The following is a 15,455-nucleotide window of genomic DNA, read 5'->3' on the forward strand; positions in this document are numbered from 1 at the left end:
GCTCGGGGCGAAGGCTTCTGGGAGTTGTAGTCCGAGAACCTCTGGGTGAGTCAGGGCGGAGAGAGAGAGAGAGAGAGAGAGAGCAACCCGAGGAGTCCACGCTTCATGTAGGGAGAGGACTTCTGGGGTACTACAAGTCCTAAAATCCCCCCGGCCAGCCAGGCCACTGGGTACTGTAGTGTAGTAGACCTCCCCCTTTCTCTTTCCCCCCCACCCCGAAAGCGACGTGGTTGGAGCACGGGCCCTTTTTCCGGCCGGACCGGAAGTAGGGTGGGCGCCCGACCCGGAAGAGGAGCCCGCCGGTAACCAGGAAACGCCGCTCGGACCAGGCCGCAGCCCTCCGGGAGCGCCATTTTCGGCGGCGATGGGTTCCTCCAAGCGGCACCGGGAGCGGGGCGAGGCCTCCGAGGACCCCGCTGGGGCGCCTCCGCCGGCTTCCTCCTCCTCCGCTTCCTCCGGGCCAGCGGCCGCCGCCTCAGCCGCCTCCTCGTCCCGCCACCGGGAGCACAAGAAGCACAAGCACCGGAGCAGCGGGAGCGAGCGGCGGAGCAAGCGGAGCCGCAGCCGCAGCCGGGGCGAGCGGAGCAGCCGGCGGAGCGGGGCCGGGGCCGGGGCCGGGGCCGGGGGAGAGGAGGCCTCCTCCTCCTCCTCCTCCGCGGCCTTGCCGTCCTCCTCTTCCTCCCGAGGAAGCCGCGCCGCCGCCGCCGCCGCCGCCGCCGCTTCGGGGACCCAGGAGTCCGAGACGGGCCGGCGGACGAAGCGGGAGAAGCGCGACGACGGATACGAGGCCGCCCAGAGCTCAGGTGGCGCCAGGAAGGGGGTCGGCAGAGCCCGGGGGGGGCGGAGGGAGGGAGAGAGGAAAAAACAACAACTTCCTCCTTTGGACTACAACCCCCAGAATCCCCCCACCCCGGTTTGGACTACAAAGCCCTGGTTCCCCTTCCCCCACCCACCCCCTACACACACCCCTTTGGGCAAAGCAGGGAGAGAAAGAGGAGGAAGGCTCCGCCCGAGACTCCTTGGGGACTACAGTGCCCAGAATCCACAGCTTTGGACTACAACAAACAGAATCCCCCACCTCACCCACTCCAGTTTGGACAGGCGGTGGGGAGGGAGGGGAAAAACAGGAAGAAGGCTCCACCAGAGAGATTTCTTTGGATTACAATGCCCAGAATCCCCTGATTTCAATTACAATACCTAGTATCCCCACACTCACTCCTCAGGCAAGCAGGGAGAGAGAGAGAGAGAAAGTTAGAAAGAAGGAGGCCGCACCCGAGTCTTTTTGGGACTACAGCACCCAGAATTCCCCGGACTGCCCTGGAGGGCTGTTCAGGGGATTCTGGGTGCTGTAGTCCCAACTCAGGTGTGGCCTCCTCCCCCCCCCTCTCTCTCTCTGCCTCTCCCAAGGGTCTCTCTGTGTTGGCCGGGGTGGGGGGGGGACGATGGGGGACCTGGCAGCCGGGGGCTCATCTTTGGGTTCGGATCCGGGCCCCTGGCACCCCCAGGCCCTCGTTTTCCTTCCCCTCCGCCTTGAAGCTTGCTCAAGGGGGAGACCCTCAACCCTCTCGGGCCGGCGGGCTTTCCTTAACAGCCTGTCCACAGAGTCGAGAGTAATTAGCGTCAGGCCGGGGAGGGGGGGGTCTCATGGGACACCCCGGGAGCAAAGGAGTCTGGCTCTCGGCTTTTCCAGATCAGGGCCCTTCCTTCACAACGTGTAAGAGCCTTCCCGACAATTTAGGTTCCCAGGCACGGGGGGGTCGTGGGGGGAAATGTACTTTTGTTGTGTGTTTTGTCGTGTGTCGTCCGACTTTCCACTGAAAACATCGCAGACGTTACTCCAGGTTGGCAAAAACACGGTTACGCGCAATTGACTTCTAAGCAGGTTGGCGGTGAGGTGGCAGCTGTTTAGGGCATCATCATCCTCAGGACGCAGAGTCACTTCTGTGTCACCTGTGCTGGAGCCGCCTTGGGGGAAATTTTTGGGGATCCGGCCAGGACGTGTGCTCATTTCAGAGCAGGAACGGAATAATTCAGGCACCCCGAGAACAGGGTCCAGGTTTTCTTCCGTTGGTTCGCTCGGTAGGTTGGCGAGTAAAACTTCTCTTCTTTCTTCCCAAAACAGGCGTCACCTCAAAGTCCAGCTCGGGAGATGCTTCCCTCAGCATCGAGGAGACGAAGTGAGTGTGAAACGGAGACCTAATGACTTCTGGGTCTTTCTGTATCCGTGGCAAGCGCAGAATGGCACCTGGGGGGTGGGGGTGGGGGACCGTGGACGCCTCTGGGCGCACAGAATTCCGTTTGCAGGGCTACGAGGGACGAGGGCTGGGTCAAAACAGATTGTAGGCGTGATGCGGTGGAAGCAGCTCGGTTGGAACGTCGGGGGGGCGGATTTTTACAATTTAAATAAAGAAGTATATTTTTTAAAAATGGAAGTCATCAATTAAATAATAATTTTTTTAAAAAAAAACATTGATGTTTATCCACCCCAGGTTCCGCTGACTACCCTGTAAACCATGATAAGCCCTGCTTTAGTCCTGAAGGGATCTGAACCCCAACAAGATGGAGGTCCTGAGGGTGGGTGGCCCAGACGTGGGTGGTTTGGGAAATTCCCTCTCTTTTGAGGGACCGACTCTCACCACGAAAAGTGAGGTTCGCAGCTTGGGGGTACACCCGGACCCGGCGCTCACTATGGAAACCCAGGTGGCGTCAGTGGTCCGCTCCGCCACTTACCATCTGTGGCGGATTGCCCAGCTGCGTCCCTCTCTTGATGTGGGGCCCTCACCACTCTCGTCCATGCGCCTATAGTCTCGAGATTAGACCACTGTAATGCCCTCTTAAGTGGGGCTGCCTTTGAGATTGATGCGGAAGCTTCAAACGGTGCAGAATGCAGCAGCCAGATTACTTAGTGGAATGAGAAAACACCAGCATCTCTCTCCCACTCTGGCTGCCTTGCATTGGCTGCCCATTCGTTTCCGCATTGATTTCAAAGTGTTAATGAAGACATATAAAGCCCTAAACGATTTAGGAGCTCAGTATCTGGCGGAACACCTCCTCCCACCTAAATATACCCGAATCACTCGTTCTAGCCAGGAGCCAAGAAAGTGGGCCTTCTCAGCAGTGGCCCTTCAGCTCTGGAACAATCTCCCCCCAGAGATCTGTCTGGCTCCCTCGCTGGGCGTTTTTAAGAGCCAACTTAAGACCTGGCTCTTCAGACAGACCTTCCTGCCTGTCGATACCTAACTTATTTCGCCATCCTCTATAGTAATATTGTTTTATTTTAATACCGTTGTTAGCCACCCAGAGTAGACTTCGGTCTAAATGGGGGAGGTATAAATTAAATAAATAATAATAATCTGCTGAGCGTGGTGTGATCTCCCCACCCTAATTGCCTCTTTTCTGTTTCCTCTACAGCAAACTTCGTGCGAAACTTGGATTGAAGCCCCTGGAGATCAATACGGTCAAAAAGGGTAGGTCCCGGGGGTCTGGCTTCTGCGCCTCCCTGTTTCCCTGCCTTGGGGACTCCAGTCCAGGAGTGGGGGAGTGGTTTTATGCTGGGCCCCAAAGCCAGCCCGAGGGAGCGGACATTCTGCCGAGGGACGGGTGCCCCCGGCCCACCCCTTGGGTGTGTCCTTGGGCTGCTCACGGTTATGGCCGGTGGTACCAGACGGCTGTTGGAGTATTTAAGGGTTTTCTTGAGCCACTGAACTCTTGCGTTGTCTTTTTGAAAAAGAAACCAGCGGAGGCGCTTCATCAGGGCTCCGGCGATGGTTCCCAGGGGTGGTTTTCTTTGCTAATTCCATTTCTGTCCAGTTTCAAGAGGACCTCGAGTCCATGCTCCTGTGAACTGCGTGTGTGAGAAATGGTTCCCTTACCAACTCTGTAGTTGAAGTCCATGCATATATTGACCAGATAGGCGGGATATACATAGAATAAAATAAATATAGAAAGCTAGTGTCTAAGGGGGCTCTGCCATCCGCTTTTTTTCCCTCCCTGACATGCTTGTTTTCCGAGTAGGACAAGTCTTTTAGAACTGCTAGGCAGTTCAGGGGTTGAGGTCTCGGTCTCCAGAGTCAGAGGCTGGGAGTTCGATTCCCCTCCTCCCCCCCCCCGGGCCTCCTTGACAGGCTGGACTCGATAGTCCCGAGGGTCCCTTTCCGGCTCTGCAGTTCTAAGATTGCTATTGTTGTTGTTTGCATGAAATGCCTAGTTTGCAGTCTGAAGTGATGCCGTTTAGTAAAGGTACCGTCTGCATTAGACGTTCTGCTCCACCACCAGTGCCTAATTTCCTAATTTTTTTCCCCCTGAGCTCTTGGCTTCCATCCTGCTGTCCCTACAGCCACCGCCTCCCTGGAGAGGAGGAAATCTTTGACCCTCTTCCCTGAAGAGGGCCACAGCTCTAGAGTTGAGCTCCCCGTCCCGCCGGGGCCTGCTTCCCCCCCCCCCCGGGGTCTCTCTGACCGAGCAGAGGCCTCCTATCTCAAAGGCTCTCAGGTAACCTCTGTCGTCTCCCCTCCAGAGACGGGCAGCAAAGAGGACCCCGTGGCGGCCGACGTCATCAACCCCATCGTGCTGAAGCAGCGAGAGGAAATCCGGGAGAAGCTAGCGGCTGCCAAGGAGAAGAGGCTCCTTAACCAGAAACTAGGGTATACTGTTTCTCACGGGTCCACCTGCACCAGGTTAGCGGGAGGAGGAATGGAGGCAGCCGGAAGCCCTAAAAGCCGTCGTCTGGCATTCGCAGGGAGAGCTAAAGCTGCCTGCCTTTGGTATTCAGGAGAAGTGTGGTCTTTGGCATCCAGTTTTGAGCCCCGTACCCGATTTGCAAAATATCTGGGAATCTTAAATCTTTCCCCCCTTTCTGGTTCTTTTTGTCTGGAAAGAACAAAGGGAGGATCAAAATACAGGTCACGTTTCCGTATGAAACATCAATATTCTGGCTGCCTTTAGCAACATCAAACGCCTTTGTTCACAGCCTTGCATATAAGAATTGCTGTTTGGTGTACACAGGAAATTTCAAAACAGAAAAGGCAGGCTCATGAATGTAAAAAATGGGTGTAAGTTTGGAGGTGAATTATCTCAAGTGAAGAAGTTTCCGTAAACGCAACATGTTGCTTATTAAGTTGCAGTGGAAGCCTGGATGTCAGCGTTGGCTTCTTAACGTGGAGCAATTTGCCTTTCCTGCGGGGTGGTTTCGGGGGGCAAGGGGGGTCTCTGAGTCTGCAGGGGTGCTCTTGGCAGTCTTGGGGTGTTTAAGGCCGCCGGCATTTGGAAAGCCGGCTTGCCCCTCACTCCGTCTGGCCTCCTTCCGGCAGGAAGATCAAGACGCTCGGGGAAGATGACCCCTGGCTGGACGACACGGCGGCCTGGATCGAGAGGAGCCGGAAGCTGCAGCAGGAGAAGGACATGGCAGAGAAACGGGTCAGTGCAGGGGGTCGGCCCTCGTGCCTCGGGGCTCTCAACCCGGCCTGGCTGTTGCACCATCAGTTGCCCGTTTCCGTTGCCCCTCTTGGGGTTCCCTTCCTTCGTCAATTCCTCGCGATCCACACGGGACGTTTTGTTTGCTAAGTCTCATTGGAAGCAAAGGTTCTTTTCACTTTGGTTCTTGGAAACCTGACAGCGCTCTGAGGTTGGCCTGTTAGAAGCCTTGTGGCGCAGGGGTTAAGGCGCAGTACTGCGGCTGAGGCTCCACTCACAATCGGAGTCCCATCCATCCTGACGGGCTCAGGGTTGGCTCATCCATCCATCCTTCTGAACTTGGCAAATCGAGTGCCCAGTTCACTGGTGGAGAGGCCGCGTGCGGCCTGCGTCATGAAACTGTTAAGCATCCAGAGGTCACCTTAAGCACTCCGGGGTGGTGTAGAAGCAGCAGGCTTTGCTTTTTTACGATTACCCGTAAGCTGAAAGGGCGCACGCTCTTCCCTTGGCCTCCGTTCTGTCCACACCAAAGAGCACCCAGACAAATTAGAGAATGGAGTCCTTTGACAAGAGCCTGGTCCGTGTAATTCCCTAATCAAGCATTTGGTTGCCAAATCTGGAATCCAGTTGCCAGATGCACCGCCTGGAGGACTGCCCCCTTCCTGTTGCCAAACGCCTGATGCCTGTTAGTTGTGTTCATCCTTTTGACTGCAGTGAGGAGGAGGCCCCGGTCAGTCATGTGGCTTAGGGTGCCCCCTTTGGGGGAGGGGGTTGTCTCTTTAGCATGCCTCCTCCGTCAAACGCAGGTTCGTTTTTTTCTCGCCCTCTTCCCTCCGTCCCTTTCTCACGACCGTATCCTTTCCTCTCTCTTTCCCAGGCCAAGCTTTTGGAAGAGATGGATCAGGAGTTTGGGGTCAGCAGCCTGGTGGAGGAAGAATTTGGGCAGCAGAAGAAGCAGGTGAGGAAGAGGAGGTGGGAGACCGCGCAGGTCCAAGTCGCTGCCCCCTGGCTGAGCGGCCCTTCTTGCAGACGCCCCTGAGTGCGTCCCGAGGGGCTGCTTGGGAGGGAGAGGATGGCATAGTCTGGGTTGGGTCCTCACACCCACTTTCCCCCCTGCGCCTGACAGGTCGGCTACAGCGCCCGCGATCTGAAGGGCCTGACGGTGGAGCACACCATCGATTCCTTCCAGGAAGGCCAGACGGTCATCCTGACCCTCAAAGACAAAGGTGGGGAGAGAGAATGGGGCCCTGCTCTGTTTTCTTTACAAGGGGGTTGTCCTGCTTGGGGTTCGGGCCTCCCCCCCCAGGCGCTGGGGTGCCCTCGCTCACAGCGGGAGGGGTTGAGCAGTTTCCCAGTTCTTGCAACTGTTTTTCCCCCCTCCTGCCTTTCTGCCAAATCTTTGGATGGCTCTCCGAAGGTTCTCTTGGTATCTCTTCAGCTAAAATATTCTGCCCTTTTTTGTCACCCATTTTTGGCTCCACCTGTGCGGGGAATGGGGCTCCCTAGAAGCGGAGGTTAGCTCTTTAGCAGCAAAAGGGTCTTCTCCTTCCCTCCCATCCCCTTTGGCTCATGCCACTCCCTGCCACCTCGGAACGGGGTCCACCGGTGGCTGCCAATGCCACGCTTGCCACGGTGCACTGCACGCCCCCCCCTTAAGGGCATTGGCGAATCAGAGGGCGGGACTGTGACCCTGCCAGCCTCGCGCTGACCGCTGGCCTGCCCTCAGGTGTCTTGGAGGAAGAGGGCGGGGACGTCCTGGTGAACGTCAACATCGTGGACCAGGAGAAAGCCAAGAAGAACGTGGAGCTGCGGAAGAAGAAGCCGGATTACAAGCCCTACGAGGAAGAGGAGAGCGTGGACGACATGGTGATGGTAAGAGAGCGCGACCGGGCTGGCGGAGGGGGGGAGGCTTATGAGATTTGGCTTCTGCCTTGGAAACGGGAGAAGGCCGTGGAACAAGCTCTGGAGAGATGCCGGAGGGGCTGGAAGGAGGCAGGGGCTTTTCCTGGAAAAGGGCATGGGTCTGATCCTGGTTGCTCGTCCCGTGGGAAGGAGGAAGCCGCAGCAGGTCGCCCGAGAGACCTTTCCGTGCTGGCCGCTGTGCACCACCGAGGGGCGATCTTTTGCTTCCTGGCCACCTTTGGTAGGCAGGATTGCTACGCCAGGGCCCGGGTTATGCAGGGAGCAAGAGAGACTCGAACGGGAGGCGTCCATCCTAGAATGGCACCGTTGGGCGCAAAAGCAGGGAGAGTCCTTCCTGTCGCCACCCAACGCCCCTCCCGTCTGCACGCGCGTGTCGGAGGCCGGGGTCTTGCAGCTGCGTCCCGCAGGGCGCGGCTCCCAGGCCGACGGCCTCCTTCAAGGCCCTTTCCTTGCATGTGGAAACAACTTTCCGACATCCTTCCCCCCCACACACACACATCACTGATCCTCTCGTTTCCCCCTCACCAGTTCAAGCACAAGACCATCTTGTCCAAGTATGATGAGGAGATCGAAGGGGAGAAGAAGAAGTCCTTCAAGCTGGACTCGGTCGGGATGGCCGACGGCTCCTGGGAGCGGGAGCTGCAGCAGATCCGGGAGACCCTTCACCACCGGGCCCAGACCCTGGAGCTGCCCGAGCTGCACCCGGCCTCCGAGTACTTCACCCCAGAGGAGATGGTAAGGGGGAGGGGAGAGAGGCCTGGGCGCTGGGGGGGGCGGTTTGGGTCCTCCCAGGCCCCTAAGGGGGCACAGGAGCATTGCCGGGGATTGCCGTCCACCTTGAAGGTTTCCACCCAGCGACCCACTCCAGGTCTGGACCTGCCTTCTGATGCTCCCCTTCCTTCCTTCCTTCCTTCCTTCCTTCCTTCCTTCCTTCCTTCCTTCCTCCCTCCCTCCCTCCCTCCCTCCCTCCCTCCCTCCTTCCTTCCTTCCTTCCTTCCTCCCTTCCTCCCTCCCTCCCTCCCTCCCTCCCTCCCTCCTTCCTTCCTTCCTTCCTTCCTTCCTTCCTTCCTTCCTTCCTTCCTTCCTTCCTTCCTCCCTCCCTCCCTCCCTCCCTCCTTCCTTCCTTCCTTCCTTCCTTCCTTCCTCCCTCCCTCCCTCCCTCCCTCCCTCCCTCCCTCCTTCCTTCCTTCCTCCCTTCCTTCCTCCCTCCCTCCCTCCCTCCTTCCTTCCTTCCTTCCTTCCTTCCTCCCTTCCTCCCTCCCTCCCTCCCTCCCTCCCTCCTTCCTTCCTTCCTTCCTTCCTTCCTTCCTTCCTTCCTTCCTTCCTTCCTTCCTTCCTTCCTTCCTCCCTCCCTCCCTCCCTCCCTCCCTCCTTCCTTCCTTCCTTCCTTCCTTCCTCCCTCCCTCCCTCCCTCCCTCCCTCCCTCCCTCCTTCCTTCCTTCCTCCCTCCCTCCCTCCCTCCCTCCTTCCTTCCTTCCTTCCTCCCTTCCTTCCTCCCTCCCTCCCTCCCTCCCTCCCTCCCTCCCTCCCGCAGGACGTGACGTTTAAGAAGACGAAGCGGCGGGTGAAGAAGATCCGCAAGAAGGAGAAGCCGGTGAAGGCAGACGACCTCCTGCCGCTGGCGGATGAAAGCAGCGAGAAGGACTTCGGGTCCAGGTGGGGCCGGGCGGTGGGGTGAGCGGGGCGGGGTTTAGGGCCTGCCAGCCATGGGAAGGTCCAGAAGCGGATGGCGGGGAGTGGCCTCTCTCCCGGGCCGAACGGATGGACCCTCCTTTGGGGGAAGGCTAGCTTTTGGTTCTCTTGCCCCCCCCCCACGCCCCTGGAAATCCAGGCTGGGTTTTGCTCCATGTTTTCCCAGACGCTTCTGCCTTCCGCCCTCGGTCTTTTTCTCAGCCGGCCTGGTTCCAGAGATGCTCCCCCAGGGGGACTCTTGAGGGCTACGCCCAGCCTCAGCTGGAGGGATCCAGCGCCTGCCCTGCTCACCTGCACGCTCCTCTTAAACCCACCCTCCTCTCGCTTGTTAAGACCTGCGACAGTGTTGAAAGGGGGGGGGGGAGAGATTCCCCTGCGCTTGTTATTTTGCGTTAATAATTTTTGTAAGTGGAAGGGGGCAATTATGAAAGGGCATAAAATCTGGAAAAATTCCCACCGACAATACATTTAAAACGTCCCTTTAAAAGGAACTCTTCAAAGTGAATAGAAGAAATGATTCAATATAGGCAAAAAAAAAAAAAAATCTGTCCCGCTCGTGTTACTTTAGAAATGTCAGTTATGTCCACTGCAAAATAAAATCCGCTACAGGGGTAACGAGATTGCTTGAAACTCGCTGCCTCCAGGCTCCGGCCAGGGCGTTGGGTGGGATGGGCACCCGGGGGGGGCAGTCTCAGCTTCATCTCTCTTCCATGGGGTCCTCCAGGGCTCGCGGCCGAGGCAGGCGGAGGGTCATCAAGGAGGAGGAAGAGGAAGAGAACGAAGATGGCTACGGGGAGCCCAGGAGGAACGGAGCAGCCGAGCAGGTGCCCCCATCCGATGACCTCCGAGTGGAGAGGATGGACATCAGCAGCGGGGAAGACGGTGAGGAGGGGCTCCTGCCCAGCGCTGGGGCGTCGTTGGAAAGAAACCAGGGGGGCAGGTGGGACTGACCAGGGGGGGAAACTGGGGGGGTGGCAGAGAGGCACTGGCTTCAAGCTGGCAGCTCAAGACGGGTCCTTGTGAAGAGACAGGCAGGCGGAAAACGACACTGGAACACTGACTGGGGAGGGGGGAAGAGTTGAGTTTGTGCTTCTGTTCTTTTTTAATACCATGAGCTAGCCACCTTGATTTCCTCCGGCCTCGGGAGGAAGGCGACCTATAAACAAGACAATCAAACAAATGACCCAAAACAATAAATTAAAGTATGCAGGACAGGCTCTGAGGCCCCTTCTGTCCTGAACGATGGGGGGGAGCGTTAGACTAATGAGGAGACGCTGGCTCTGACTGAGCAGAGGGCGAGAAAAGGATGGGCTGGAGAATGCCAGGGTCTAACCTGCCATTTAAGACGGGGTTCCTCTGACTCTCTCCCCCCGCCGCCTCCCTGAGCACAGAGGATGCTCTCCAGGGCCCCGACTCTCCCGCAGCCCTGGAGGAAGACGAGGCCGAAGAGGAGCTGCAGAAACAGCTGGAAAAGGGGCGGAAGCTGAGACAGATCCAGCAGCTGAAGGACAGCGGGGAGAAGGTGAGAGGGAGGGAGCCGAACCGCCGGAGGGGGCGGGGAGGATGATGCTCCGAGGCACTTTGAGGTCAGTCCCTAGGAGGCAAGAAAGCAGCGTCTTTATTTTTCCCCTGTTCTGTTATTTTCGTTCAAGGGCAAAACTACAGTTTGTATTTTTCTGTAGTTCTTTTTTATAAAGTGTTTTTTTCCCCTCTCTCTCAAAAGGAGTTGTTTTGTTTTATACCTTTCGCCACGATTGGTTGGTTGATTTAAATTGTTGTTTTCCCCCACTTTTCTCCTTACAAAGGACTCAAGGTGGGTTACGTTAGTAAAAACACATATTTAAAAGTTAAAAACAGTAAGTGTACAAATACTGAAAAGAGTCAAATGCCGTACTATAAAACGGTAAACAAAATCAACACAAAGAACGCACCTACACAATAACAAGTTGCAACCATCCATCTATAAACCCCACTCAGGCAGAGCCCGGCACGCCAGGGAAAGCTTTCCTGAAGAGCAAGGTGTCTTTGCTTCCTTGTGGAAGGACAGCCAAGAGCGAGGGCCAGCTTGGCTTCCTGTGGCAGGGAGTTCCAGAGGCTCCGGGAACAGCCACCGACAAGGGCCTTCTCCCGTGTCCCCCCACCAGACATGCTTGTGAAGGGGGCGAGACCAAGAGAAAGGCCTCCCCTTTCAACACAACACCCCCCGGGCAGGTTAGTAAATGGAGACACGGTCCTTGAGATCGCTTGGAACCAAGACGTTCAGGGCTTTATAAGTTAGATGGTTTCTCATGAACAATTCAAGCCTAGCCTGAAACATTTATGACTCATTCAATCGACTTATCAAACTTTTAAGCATAAACATTCAGCCGCGATCTTGTGCTTCTGAAGCGAGGACCGTGAGGCCTGCAGAATCCCGGGTGGCTCAGTGCAGGCAGCCCTAGAACTGACCTCTGCACCCGTGGGGTCCCCGGGCTGCTCCTCTCCTGGAGACCTGGTGTCTCGGGGTGACTGAATTCCTTCCCTGACCCCACTTCCAGGTGATAGAGATTGTAAAGAAACTGAAGACCAGCCGGAGCCAGGAGGACGACGACGAGCTAGAGAGGAAGGGGGCCATCGTCTTCAACGCCACCTCCGAGTTTTGCCGCACCCTGGGCGAGATCCCCACCTACGGGCTGGCCGGCAACCGCGAGGACCAGGAGGAGCTCATGGTAGGGGCCGGGCCGAGCAGGAATTCCTCGGGAGAAAACACAACGGGGGCTGGGAGAACAGGCCCAGCTCCCGTCTGCCCCGGCGGCTCTCCCTCCTTAGAAGCGGGAGCCTTTCCCCAACCCGACCGGAGACTCTACCTTCCTTCATCCCGGCCTCTTCTCCTCTCCCAGGACTTTGAGCGCGACGACGAGAGATCCGCCGAGGGGGGCTCCGACTCGGAGGGCGAGGAGAACATCGGGTGGAGCACGGTCAACCTGGACGAGGAGAAGCAGCAGCAGGACGTGAGTGGGCTGGTCTCCCTTCCCTCGGAAGGGCTGGGGTGGCGTTCCCGAGCCGCCTCGGTTCTGCCGGTGACGGGCGTTCTCTCCCGCCGCCTGGCCTGGCTGAGCTTCCTCTCTTCCTCTCTGGCCCGCAGTTCTCCACCTCCTCCACCACCATCCTGGACGAGGAGCCCATCGTCAACCGGGGCCTGGCCGCCGCCCTGATGCTGTGCCAGAACAAAGGTGAGGGGCAGCGGGCGGCCACGGGCTCACCGTGGCGGCGGGCGGCGTGGCTCTCCCTCTCGGGGAGCAGAAGGAAAAAGGCACAGCCGGGCAGGGGTGTTCTGGCACCTTCTGGAGCGTCCCGAGCCCTGGCTCCCATTCCAAGGCGGGTTGTGCACCCATGGGATCTTTCGGTCTCCCTCTTTCTTCCCCGACAGGCTTGCTGGAGACCACGGTCCAGAAGGTGGCCCGAGTGAAGGCACCCAAAACCCTCCCCTCCGCCGTCTACTGCATCGAGGACAAGATGTGAGTGGTCTGGGCTGGGTTGCCAGAGTGGAGGCCGGGGGGGGGGGGAGTAAATTTTCCACTGTGACGCCTCTTGTTAGAGACCAGGGAGTGTCCCGGCCACGGGGTCATCCCAGTCTCAAGCCCAGAGGGAACTTTCTAGGAGGCTCAGCGCCCGGTCCGGAGGGTTGTGGGTCTTGTTGCAAAAGCCACACAGATCCAGACCTACCCGGTCTTGCACCGCCAGGAGGTCCTCCATCCATGAGGTTCCAGGTTCCAGCAGCTTGCCGTTCAGTTTTGCTTCAGATTTGAAAAGAAAAAAAACTCCTGGGAGAAAATAGGTCCACATTCTAGACGCAGCGTTTGTTTGTTTGGCCCTTGGGCTTCTTTCTCCCTGGGGGTGGGATGTCTTCCAAGAGATCAGCTCGTTTTGGGGGGGGGTGGTGGAAGTCGTTTGGAGAGGTCAGGCTTTTTACTTGCCGGCTCATAAGCCCTGTGGCTGTTGGGGGACCGTGCGGTTCCCGCTGGGTTGTGGGAAGACGGGAAACCTACACAAGGGATTTTGAAAGCAGCAGGAAAGGAGGAAGAGCCAGCACGAAATGGCCTGGCTTCCAGGCTAGAGTTTGCCAGAGCAAAAAACTTGAGCCATTGAGGGTCAGCATCAAACAGAGGCCACTCAAAGTCTCGAAACACACTGCGGCAGCCCGGCTGCCGACCTCCTTAGGAGCCTTGCTGGGGCAAAAGGGTCAGAAAGTTCCCCACGACTGACTTGGGGCAGGCTATCTTTTCTCTCCCCTGGCACCCTCCTCTTTCCACTGCACTGTTCTGTAGAAATGTGAGGTTTTGGGGGACCAAGGAGACGTGGGCGCTGAGAAACGACACAATCCACATTGTGAGGATGCTGGTTTAGGACAGCCGGTCTCTCTCATCGTCCCCCCCCTCTTGCTCCCCAGGGCCATCGATGACAAATACAGCCGTCGGGAAGAGTACCGAGGCTTCACCCAAGACTTCAAGGAGAAGGACGGCTACAAGCCGGACGTCAAGATAGAATACGTGGACGAGACGGGGCGCAAACTCACGCCCAAGGAGGTAGGTGGGAGGCTGGGGGGCCCCCCTTTCTCGTCTCCGGTGCCAAAAGGTGGCAGCTCGAAGGTGTGCCTCCCGGCCCAGTGGGAGGGAAGGTTTCTCGGCCAGGCGGTGGCTCTCCTGAAGGCATTTTGGGCGGCCCGGGAAGCTCGCCGGGAATAAAGCCGACTTGACTTCATCTTAGCAGCTTCACCCACAAATTGTGGCAGCCACTCTCGTGGAGAGCCTCCCCCCCCCAAGTCTCTGGGTTGCCAATTCGGACATGATTTTGCCGACTTTGTTTATAAAGCTCGTAGAGGTTGGGGGGGGGGGACAAGCTGGGAATCCCCTTTTTTAACAGCCCAATGGGCATTTTGTTGCGTCATGCAAGCCCTCGTGGCAAAGAACGTGGCCTGGTGCCGTGGCCCTTGCTGTCTCTGGCCTCAGAGGGGTGTTGGGAGGCGTTCCTTCCCTGCTGCCTCGGCCCCTCACCCTCTGTGTGTGCGCACCCCTTTTTCTGCCAGGCTTTCCGGCAGCTGTCCCACCGCTTCCACGGCAAAGGGTCCGGCAAGATGAAGACGGAGCGGCGCATGAAGAAGCTGGACGAGGAGGCGGTGAGTTGTGGCCGACGCCTTCCCTCCGATTCCCTGGGGGACCCCTGTTTGGGCCACAACTGGGGCCCTGGAGAGCCTCCCCTTTCCATGGGTCTCTCTGCAACGGCTCTCCGCTCATGTCCCACTCTCTTCCACTAAGATGTGGGGGGGCATGAACCAGTTTGGGGTCCCGACCTACATCCCCGCCATCCCATGGGGTGCATGCATCGTGGGGCAGGGACCAAGGGAGGCGAGCACCCTCACCACTGCCGTGGGCTTCCCAGCTGAGTACTTTTGGTCTTGGTGGGCAGGATAGAAGTGAAATAAAGAAGTAAGATCCCGTTTCCCTCTCCCAGTCGGCTTTTCTCCTACGAGGGAAGCAGAACTGGGCCGAGTCCAGCAGTGCCGGGCGAATCCCACCCTCGGGGAGGGGGGAGTGGCTGGATCAGGACAGGCTGGAGGTTCGTCCTCTCCAGAGTCGGGAAAGGGCGACTGGCTTCTGAAAATCACTCCTCCGTGCCTGGGCCCAGGTTGGGCAGCCTCCCCCCCCCCCCCGCGGTGTATCAGGCCACAACCCAGAGGGGCCGTGGCCCTGGGGGGGGGGTCTTGCCCCAAGCCTCTCGAGAGGGCGATGCCCTCCGTGGCCCTCCCTGGAGCCTCAGCGACGGCCCTCTCGTCTCTCCCCTCCCGCAGCTCCTGAAGAAGATGAGTTCCAGCGACACCCCGTTGGGGACGGTGGCTTTGCTACAGGAGAAGCAGAAGGCCCAGAAGACCCCCTACATCGTGCTCAGCGGAAGCGGGAAGAGCATGAACGCGTAAGGGCGGAAAAGAGGGGCTGGCTTGTGGGGGGGGAGACAGCTGGGCTCTCTGGGAGTGGGGACCCCCCCTTCCTGCCTCACAGCTTCTCACGAACCTTTCTCTGCCTTCCTTCACAGAAACACCATCACCAAGTGAACACCTCCCCCCCCCTTTCCCACTGCGGGAGGGAAATTCTTGCTCCTCGCTGGGGGCTTGGCCATTCTGGGGGCACCCAGAGGACCTCCATCCTTCTCCGCTCGCAGGAGCCTTTCGAGAAGGGGCCCGCCGGCACCCGCTCTCTTCCCCGGGAGGGCGAGGGGAGCCTCTGTGTACATAGTTGGGAAGCTGAGTTGTGAGCCTCGACCTGTTTTCTTTTTTTAAATCTGTATGTGAAATCAAATCACGGAATAAACGCAGCTCCTTCCACACTCGTGGTCAAGCCTCTTTCTTCTGCCAGCACAACATGGACGAGTTCTTAAATGCCTTTAAATGGCAT

The 15,455-nt window shown here is 58.0% G+C and overlaps 1 protein-coding gene across 1 annotated transcript; it reads left to right on the forward strand.

Annotated features, from left to right (window-relative positions):
- Positions 1-282: 282 nt before the first annotated feature.
- On the forward strand, positions 283-15,385 carry SART1 (spliceosome associated factor 1, recruiter of U4/U6.U5 tri-snRNP). Its single transcript, XM_072983795.2, has 20 exons — positions 283-803; positions 2,123-2,177; positions 3,412-3,467; positions 4,517-4,643; positions 5,310-5,415; positions 6,290-6,370; positions 6,539-6,638; positions 7,139-7,284; positions 7,864-8,070; positions 8,870-8,991; positions 9,752-9,909; positions 10,419-10,549; positions 11,565-11,735; positions 11,907-12,017; positions 12,152-12,239; positions 12,437-12,524; positions 13,457-13,592; positions 14,093-14,182; positions 14,855-14,976; positions 15,097-15,385. The coding sequence occupies exons 1-20, from the start codon at positions 365-367 to the stop codon at positions 15,113-15,115; spliced, it is 2,553 nt and encodes an 850-aa protein (XP_072839896.2). The 5' UTR covers positions 283-364; the 3' UTR covers positions 15,116-15,385.
- The last annotated feature ends 70 nt before the right edge of the window (positions 15,386-15,455 follow it).

Source organism: Pogona vitticeps, chromosome 15, assembly GCF_051106095.1.
Source record: "Pogona vitticeps strain Pit_001003342236 chromosome 15, PviZW2.1, whole genome shotgun sequence".
Taxonomy (NCBI): domain Eukaryota; kingdom Metazoa; phylum Chordata; class Lepidosauria; order Squamata; family Agamidae; genus Pogona; species Pogona vitticeps.